Source organism: Phascolarctos cinereus, unplaced genomic scaffold (assembly GCF_003287225.1).
Source record: "Phascolarctos cinereus isolate Bilbo 61053 unplaced genomic scaffold, phaCin_HiC Scaffold_5;HRSCAF=322, whole genome shotgun sequence".
Lineage (NCBI taxonomy): Eukaryota > Metazoa > Chordata > Mammalia > Diprotodontia > Phascolarctidae > Phascolarctos > Phascolarctos cinereus.
In genome coordinates, this window is record NW_027555958.1 from 286,661,311 (window position 1) to 286,671,470 (window position 10,160).

The 10,160-nt window shown below is 42.0% G+C and overlaps 1 protein-coding gene across 1 annotated transcript; it reads right to left on the reverse strand.

Annotated features, from left to right (window-relative positions):
- Positions 1 to 5,176: 5,176 nt before the first annotated feature.
- Positions 5,177 to 10,146, reverse strand: ATP5PD (ATP synthase peripheral stalk subunit d). The gene is made up of 6 exons (XM_021002498.2): positions 10,038 to 10,146; positions 8,826 to 8,947; positions 8,458 to 8,554; positions 6,141 to 6,212; positions 5,520 to 5,582; positions 5,177 to 5,382 (listed from the first exon to the last, which is right to left on the reverse strand). Exons 1-6 carry the CDS (start codon positions 10,092 to 10,094, stop codon positions 5,251 to 5,253), a joined length of 543 nt encoding a protein of 180 aa, XP_020858157.1. The 5' UTR covers positions 10,095 to 10,146; the 3' UTR covers positions 5,177 to 5,250.
- Positions 10,147 to 10,160: the final 14 nt, after the last annotated feature.

The following is a 10,160-nucleotide window of genomic DNA, read 5'->3' on the forward strand; positions in this document are numbered from 1 at the left end:
TAGTCAAGGGCCTTGAGTCCATGGCCTATGAGATTTGGTGGAAGGAACTGGCAGTGTTTAGCCTCAATAGCTGCCTGCAAGTATTTAAAGTATGTGGAGGAGAAATTAGACTTAATCTGCTTACAAATAAGCCAATTTAAACTTGCTTTATATTTCTGATTTAGATTTGATGTGATTTAGGTATTTATTTCTCACTGCTCCTCTGAACTCCTTTGGACCTCTCTATCATGCCCCAGAAACCTTTTCATCCTCCAAGATCATTTGAGACCTGGAACTCATGCTTTGGAAATATCCTCTGCCCCTGCAACTGGATTAGAGGGCTCCTCTCAGAACTTCCATGTAAAGAGGGCACTCAGGCCAGACTCTTCTTCATTTCTTTTTTTTTTTTAAGGCAATTGGGGTTAAGTGACTTGCCCAGGATCACACAGCTAGTAAGTGTCAAGTGCTTGGTCTGAGTCCAGATTTGAACTCAGATCCTCCTGACTTCAGGGCCAGTGCTCTATCCACTGTGCCACTTAGCTGCCCTCTTCTTTATTTCTGACCAGGCTGAGAGGTTTTGGTTTTCGGTTTTTTGTCCTTGGTTTTTGAAACATTGCTCTCTCCTGGATAAAAAAAAAAATCTTTAAGCCTAAAGGAAAGTTAGCAGTGAGGAGGACAGTCAGCTAAGCCAGTACTGAGGAGAAGAGACCAGTGGTAGAAAGTCTGTCTGAGCCAGATAATAGCTCAGAAGGTGATGTTTCTTTCTTTCTTTTAAAGACAGGTGGGAGTTCAAATCTGGCCTCAGACACATAATACTCACTAGCTGTGTGACCCTAGGCAAGTCACTTAATCTCATTGCTTAGCCAAAAAAAAAAAAAAAAGGACAAGCAGAGTTAAATGACTTGCCCAGGGTCACACTACTAGTAAGTGTCTGAGGCTGAATTTGAACCAGGTTCTCCTGACTCCAAGGCTAGTGCCCTATCCATCGAATAACCTAACTGCCCCTGAGAAGATGATGTTTCAAAGGAAGAAGACATTGGTGACTGAAAACTACTGGCCCTGCCTTGGACTGAGAGGGACTTTGGTTCAGGAAACATAGGGTCAGGGTTCCTGCCTAGTGTTTCATTTGTGGAGACCCTTAAGATAGAGAGATAATCCATTGCATATGAACATACTGGTAGCTAAATCAAGGGTGCCCATTATCAATACTATTCTTTAACATAGTTTCAGAAATGCTAGGGGTTTGAGGTGTAACTAGCATTCTGGGATTTGTAGTTTAGATAAGTATTCCCTCCTAGCCCTCAGAGACAGACTGATATTTGAGTCAGGAGACAGACTTGAGTCACATCCAGGAGTTTAGTGAAGAAGGACATATGGTCAATGACAAATGAAACTGACTGAGCACAGATGGCACATACAATCTTCCTGTGAGAGATCATAGGAGAACAATGGCCCTGATGCCACTAGATGAATAATGAAATTGGACAGAGGCCACTTTAAGGAGAGCTGAAGAGAATGCTCTAAAAGCTTTCTACTCTCCCTCACTTCTCTTTCCATGTCTGCTTTTTAATAGGCATTTCCATATGATTTTCTTACTTTTTGTTTAATTTTTCTTTATCCTGATCTTTTGCTTCCAATGAAAATTTGTCCTCAACTGGAACGACAACCCCTTGAGTTGAGAAATTTTAAAATGAGGAGACTTGATCAGTTTCTTCTACCCATTTAAATTCCTTTATTTGGCAGCAAATACCTCTCCAGATCAGTGATTATGTGGTAAACCTGCATAAGCACTCAGAAGGGAAAAGGAACCCTACGCACAAGTTAGACAACACTTACATGTCCAAAGAATATTTATTAAAGAGGATTCTATCCAGCTGACTGAATGAGGGACTAGGTTGCTATGAGCTTCCAAATCTGTCTCCAGATTGGGGCTATGATGGGTTAGTTCTCCAGATTGTGGTGATATGACAGCTCCAGAGATGGTGTCCTACCTTTCCCTTTCATACAGGAAAAAGTTCCATCTGAGAAACATGTTGGAGATGCTCCCATGTTTTCAGGGGTTCCAGGATAGTAATTAGTGGGGAACAAGGGATTGTCAGCTACCTCTGTTTCCATGCATTGGCATCTTTGGTCAAGATGAGAATACAAGAATAGCATGTTCCCTCAATTACTCAAGTCGGTGAGCAAGGGTTATGTGGACAGTTTTATCTGTGATACCAGATGCTATGGAGATGTCCAGATTTGGATGTTCTTCATAAGGATATTATTAGTCAGGGACTGCTAGGTGGCGCAGTGGATAGAGCACCAGTTCTGGAGTCAGGAGGACCTGAGTTCAAATCCGGCCTCAGATACTTAACACTTACTAGCTGTGTGACCCTGGCCAAGTCATTTAACCCCATTGCCTAGCCAAAAAAAGAAAAGAAAGAAAAGGATATTATTAGATAAAGAAGAGGAGACCGCAGCCAATTTTAAGAATCAAAGCAAAAAGGATCAGTTAATCCATGAGATAACATGCTAAATATCTGACAAGTGCTAAGAGAACGACCTTGGATTGTTCTCTCAAGTGACAAATCAAAGCCTTTGTAGAAGTGCTTATGGTTTTTTTCACCTTGAGTTTCTCTATGTGAAATGCTAACTCAGATTAGGGAAGAGGGAAAAACTTGTCTTCCGCAAAGATCCTAACAGTGTTTCTATTGTTGTTGCTGCTATTCAGTTGTTTCAGCTGTGTCCAGCTCTTTGTTGGAAACCCATTTAGGGTCTTCTTGACAAAAGATACTGGAGTGGTTTGCCACTTCCTTCTTCCAGCTCATTTTATAGATGAGAAAACTGAGACAAATAGGGTTAAGTGACTTGCCCAGGGTCACATAATTAATACATGTCTGAGGCCACATTTGAACTCGTCTTCCTGACTCCAACCTTAGTGTTCTATCCACTGTGCCACCTAGCTGCCCCTAATAGGCGTATAAAGTCACTATTAACATAGCCGTATATAGATGTATACATTCATATATATATATATATATATATACACACAATAATAATAATACCAATAGTATTTATATAGCACTTTAGGATGTGCAAAGTGCTTTTACATGTGATGTCTCATTTAATCCTCACAAACCCTGTGAAATGAGTGCTATTATTAGACCAGGAAGAAGAGGCACTCTCCCATCCATTAATTTCCTGGGTTTGGCTTCCAGCCTGAGTCTTTTTAGACATGTTGGTAGTCTACCACCCTGGAAGCACATGTTATGGCCCTGTTCCTGCTGTCATTGCTTTACACCAGCAAATACACTGCTCTTGATATCATATCACCCTTAGCCCACCCACATACCACATCTTAAGATTAAGATTAAGGACATGAATTGAAGTTGGGAGGTAAAGCTGAAGATTCCTTCTTGAAATCCTGAGGCTGCTGTTGTCCATTACTGGTTATGAATGGCCCTAAGGTCATTTAAGTCATGTAAGTTCCCCCAGAAGATGGTTAGGTGGGACGTTAGGAGTAACATCTATTAAGACTACTACTGGGGCAGCTAGGTGGCGCAGTGGATGGAGCACTGGCCCTGGATTCAGGAGGGCCTGAGTTCAAATCCAACCTCAGACACATAACACTTACTAGCTGTGTGACCCTGGGCAAGTCACTTAACCCCATTGCCTGAAACAAAAAAAAAAAAGGACTACTACTGCTACATAGGCTAAATCTTCCCTAAGGAAGGCGATGAGACCATCCTTGAGACTCAACTGGTCTAAGAGACAGATTCAAACTATTGCTTAAAACTTCCTGGTTTCTTAAGTCTTAAAGCCCAGGCAGAGGCTCCTCAGTTCGTGATAGACTTCCCATTGCTCAGAAGATAACGCCAACACATCAAATGCAGAGACAAATGGAGCTATACCCAATTTGAACCAATGCAGTGACTACTGCGTGTTCTTTCTACGTTACTGTTGAATAAACTTCCTCTCGTTAAGTGATGGATGGCTTTTACAAGGATCTCATTTCATTCCATCCTCAAGCCTGAACCAAGAGACTAGCCTGAGTCAGGCCTGGACCAGAATGAATGACAGCCAATAATTGAGCCCAGGTTTACACACATATACTGAGCCTCCTACTAAAATTATATATTTTAAATTCAACCCACCCCCAATCCCCCATCGTAAGTCAGCTATTTGTTATGGTGGAGAGTGAGTGGGGGCTGAAATGAAAAGACTTGGATTTTAATTGGTATCGCACCACTTCTCTACTCTCTAGAATTCTCATTGCCCACTAGCCACCTTCCCACCCTGGAAAAACCTGAGCCCCTATTTGGATTGGTGACTTCTTTTCCAAGATCAGAAGGGCCCCAGCCATGCTCCACCTAACTTTGTGTTCTTCTCAACTCTCCTTCCCCACTTTCCAGCTCCTCTTCATGAGATGTCTTCTGCATTAGAGTAAGGATGCTCTTGTTTGCTGGACTGGTATTCCCCGTGCTCAGCACAATACTTGGCACATGTAAGATTAATAAAATGATTTATCTACTTACTTCCTGCATTACTTTGCATAAGACATTTATCTTCTCTGGGCCTTAGTTTCCTCATCTGTAAAATGAGGCAGTTGGAGCAGATGCCCTCCAAGTGCCCTTCCAATTCTAAACCTACAATCCTTCATCTTCTATTCAGGATTCCCTGCAGGGTTTGGTCTGATTTTTTCACATGGTAGGGCTTTCCCAGTGAAGAACAATGATTTCATATAACTTTTTATGACCCATACAAGCTTCTTTCAGATATTTTCATATTTTTAAGCTGCTCAGCATGGGGGTAGGAGTTCTGGAGGTGGAATCCAAGGACATAGAGCCCTGGCTCTTTACTTACCATCTGTGTGGTCTTGAGCACATCACTTCCTTCTGTTTGGGACTAGAATCTTTAGATTGTGGGGTTTTAAGCTAGATAGGACCTTAAGAGTTCAGAGTTCAACCTCTTCATTTTATAGATGTGGAAACCACAGCTCTAAAGATCAGTGCTGTATGTGGCTGTGAGCAATGGTAACAGAGCCTTGAGAAACAAAGCATCTCATGGACAACTGCCAGTTATCTACCCAGACAAAACCCCTATCTTCAGAGCCCAGCAGCCTCCCCTTTCTTTTCTGTGCATGTCATCTGCACTGCCTCGGGTTGCACAACCACCCCGCATATACTCTATCACTTTAGAGAAGAAGCAGATAGAAGACTGTACAATTGCTTTATTTCAGATTTCAGGAGCATATGAAAGGAGGGCTATAGCTTCCTCCGAGGCCAAATTTTAGAGGTTCTCAATTGGCTGGTGAGGCCAATAAGGATACTTCTTCTTGTCCAGTGTGGTGTGAGGAAAGGCTTGGTTGAAATCCTCAACGGTCATCTCTTCAAAAGGAATTATACTCTGGACCTTTTCCAACTAGAAAAAGAGAAAACATAAACAGTACAACCACAGTGAGCGAGAACAATCAAAGGCCAGTGAATTCTATCAGGCAAGAGGAATTACAGAAGGAAGATGGAAACAGGATCAGCAAGAAGACTGTGAATAACATTTACCTCTTTCTGAAGTTCTGCAATCCTAGCATTTGAAGCTTTCACAAAATCAGCACCAATTTTTGCCTTTAAGAGATTGGATAAATCATTGTTTTAAAAATCATATTATGTGCAATATTACCCTGAGCCATAAGTTTCCTAGCTTCCCTGTACCAGGCTTTTAGTACTAAAGCAGACAAAATTTATTTATAAATTAAGAATGATATTTTCACTATGCTTTTTGCAAGGAAAGTTTTTTGTAAAACTCAAAGTACTATAGAAATGTGAATTATTATTGTCCACAAAATGATTAGCCCAAGTGATTTTAATTATTCAGTAGTTAGGGTGGAGGGTAGTCTGGCCTTGAAATAGGAAAACACGCCCAGAAATAGCAAATAAAAATATAATTAGACTTTTCAAATGCCTGGATCTTAGGACTCCAACACTATTGAAACATAAGCAACCCAGAAGTCAGATATTTGGGTAGCATTTCAGCCACATCCTAAACTTGGGAGAATACAGAGGTCCATTCAGTTCTAACTAGGATTTGACTCAGGTCACTCCACCTCGGTCCAGACACGCAAATACCACACACTTACCAAATTTAGGGAAATTCCACAAAATTGATTCACTCTAAGCACTTACATCTTCCTGTTCTTCAGCATCCACTAGGGCAGTGAATTTATCTTCTGGCACAGGAATCTTCAGTTCATTGAACTGAAAACACAAGGACAGAGTGACAACCAGTACAACTGGTAACCCAGACAAGGGCTCACAGCAGCTACTCCATAGGCATGTTTCTCAAAAAAACCCACCATCTCTGAGGTTGAAAGACTCGGGTTCAAATCACATGTTTGATCTTAGGCAAGTCAGTTAAACTGCACCTCAGTTTCCAATCTGTAAAATGAGGGAGGTGGGCTAGGTAGCTTTAAAGTCCCTTCTAACTCTACATCTATGATCACAAAAAAACCACGCCTCTGCATTTAAGAAAATTAAACAGTGGAGAGTGACTACTAAAAAGGAAGACAAAAGCAAGACTCTCAAAGGTAAAATAAAGGCACAGACAGGATGGAAGGAAACCAAGAAGTCATGTACTGGAGAGCACTGGGACCTACATGTTATCTAGCCCAACTTGCCAGCCCATGCAGAATTTAGCTCTGTAACACCTCTGGTGGTAACAAGCAGTCTATGCCTGACCTACAACGAGGAGGAACTCATGAGCTACACTGAAGCAACCCATTCCATTTTTATTCAGCTCTAATTCTTAGAAAATAAATTTTTATATAAAGACAAAGTCTTCTTGTAATTTCCACCTCCTAGTTCTGCTACCTGCAAATACAAAGAACAAATCTGATCATTTTGTCACATGGCAGCCCTTCAAATACTTGAAGACAATTCAAACCTATCTCCTTCTTCGTTTGTTTCACAAGAAAAGATGGCTCTTCTTGCCGAGGCAAAACCCCATTCCATCCCATCTTCTCCAGCAGACTGTCCTCTCCATCATCCCCACTCTCTCACTACTCTTCAGTCTCTCCCTGTCTACTGGCTGCTTTCCTACTGTCTACAAATATGCTCATGTCTCTCACATTCTCAAAAAAGTCCCTTCATCTATCTATCTCTGCAGACTATCCCTTTCGTGACTAAACTCCCAGAGAAGGCCAGCTACAACCAGGGCTTCTACTTCCTTCTCTCTCTCAACCGTCTACAGTCTGGTTTCTGATCTCAGGATTAAACTGAAGCAGCTCTCTTCAAAGCTACCAATGATCTCCTAATTACCAATCTAAATCCTCATCCTCCTTAATCTCTTTATATATAGCCTTTGATACTGAGAAGATGGTCAATGATACTCTTCTAAGCTTTCAAGACACTGTGGAACTCTAACTTTCCTGGATTCTCCTACCTGTCAAATCGATGAGCAATCTCTTATGTTGGATCTTCATCTAGGGCCTGCCTGCTAAAAGTAGATATACTCCAAGGTTCTATCCTATGTTTTGCTTTCTCTTCTACTTTACTTGGTCTTCTCATCAGTTCCTGTGGCTTCAATTATCATTTCTGTAGAGATGATTATTTATTTATCCATCCCTAAACCCTTTCCTGACCTCCAGTCTCACATCACCTGTTGGACATCTTGAACTGGTTATCCTGTAGACATTTAGAACTCAATATGCTTAAAATAGAACTCATTTCCCCCCTAAACCCTCCCCTGTCCTAAACTTCTCTATTACTGCTGAGAACACCATCTCCCCAGTCACCCAGGTTTGCAACCTAGGTTATCCAATCTATCGCAAAGTGTTGTTGATTCTGCCTTTGCAACATCTCTCCTACATGCCTCCTTCTCTCCTCTGACATTGCTACCATCATGAACACCCTTATTACTTCACATCTGGACTATTGCAAAAGCCTTCTCATTAGTCTGCTTGCCTCAAGTTTCTTTCTACTCCAGACCATCCTCCCCTTGACTGTCAAAATGACTTTCCTAAAGGGCAGGTCTGACCATGTCACCTTCCTACTCCACAACTCCAGTGACTCCCTACTAAATCCAGGAACAAATGAAAAATCATCTGTTTGGCTTTTAAATCCCTTCATAACCTGGCTTCCTCCTACCTTTCCAGTCTTCTTAAACCTTACTCCCCTCTCAAGTACTCTGCAATTCAGTGACAATGGCTTCCCTCCTTATCTGTTTTCTGGCTAACTTGGCTAAAACGTTGCCTTCTACAAGGAACCTGTCCTGGTCTCCCTTAATGGGAGTGCCCTGTTGCTAGGATTCTCTCCAATCCTGGATATATCTTGCTTGTACATAGTTATATTCACGCTATTTCTCTAATTAGAAGCTGAGCTTCTTGAGTTTTTGCCTTCTTTTGTATCCCCAGCACTTTAAACAGTTTTGTTATCAGTTGTCCTGCTTCCCCACTCACAAATTAATTTGAAAAAATGTCAATAAAGTTTTCAATGGTAGCCTCACCTTCTTTTCAAACTCGTCCACAAAGCCAGGCTTGGCCACATTTTCCTTGTAGTAAGCCCAGTCGATCACTTGTGGCTTCTCAGGCAGGGTAGCCAATCTGCCCAGATAGAAGAGCAAAAGTTAGGACTGACATACGGCAACTAAAGAAAACGTATATATGTTATGTTTCCTGTTCCCTTCCATAAGTCAACCTAGAAATGCTGCACTATCTAGTCCTATAACAGAGACTACAGAACTATGAACACTTCAATTCTGATGATGCATCAACTCTAGCTTTCTCTCAGGAAGAAAGGGAAATGGAACTTTTATGTTATTCCATTACACTGTCTAGAGTCAGACCCCATTAAGCTCAATTCTCTCCTACTTACCTGGTCATAAGATATTCATTATGGGATTTCAAGGCATTAGCAATGGCTTTCTGGTTTTTAGGTATGATCTCCCCAAATGCTGCCCAATCAATAGCTTTCATAGCAAGCTTTCGTCCAGCCATCTTGGAACCGTGGAAAATAAAGAAAACAAAATGGGTCAGAAAAGAAACAAAGAGCCCATAATGATGTAATGAATATAAACTACTTAGGATGGGGACTGTCTTTTTGTGTTATTTCCAACTCTTTGCATAAAGCACATGGTTAGTACTTACTAAACTCTTTATCTAATGATTCTAAGTGGAAAAAGGGCAATGTACAGTCATTCAAGCTTTTCAGAAACAATATCTGGACCTATGTTATCTACCTAATATGTACTCACTCAATATTTATCAATAATTTTAGGTGTCTATCTATGATTCTATGAAGAAGGCTTATTCAACCACGGCAAAAGGGTAGAAGAAACATGGCAAGTGACCATTTCTGGAAACAGAACATGAGAAAAGTAAGATTAAACCAGATTAGGAAGACCTGAGGTCAAATAAAAGGAAAAGCCTCCCAGGGAAAGGGTGACACAGTGACAAGTACAGGTGTTAAAAGAGTAAGGTAGGGGAAGTTTCTCTTTAAGGGAGAAAAAAAAAAAGACGGACACTCCATTCTCCTCTGTCTTTCATTTACTTGGATGGGTTCAAGAGAAGTCTGCTGGGATTGAGAGGCGTCTACCACAATGACTTTTAGAAATTCTTCAAAGCATGAGGGTAGGGCAGGGAATACGGAAAAGCACTTCCATTTTCAAATAACCTTAGCCCACAGGCATGTGACAAACTTATAGCTACAAAATGAAGGGATCTTAGTTGGAAAGAACATAGGATTCGGGGGCTGAACGGGCCTTTACAAATCATCACTCCCTCACTTTACAGATGAGGCCCAAAGAGAAGCAGGGACTCGCCCAAGGTCACACATCAAATGAAGCTATCCCCAGACTGCTAGCAGTGAGGTTTAACTGACCCCTGTCCCCGGCTCCTGGCTGACAGGTGGAGCCCGCGAATCCCGGGGAAGTGCACCGGCCTCCCCCGAGACACAAACAGAGACCCCGGTGTGCACAGTGGGGGGCAGGGACCGGTGTGTTATGGGGAAGGCCGAAAGGGGAGGCTGCAAGCGCCAAAGCGAGCAGATGCAAAGAGTAAAGAAGGCAAAGGTTCGACCCCAACTCACCTTCACCGACCCCGGCAGCGTACAGATCTGGGCAGAGAGCAGCCGGAAAAGCGTCATCGGAAATCACCTTCCAGCCAATCCCTTTTCGGAAGAGGCGTGCCTTCCGTCCGCCGAGACCAATGG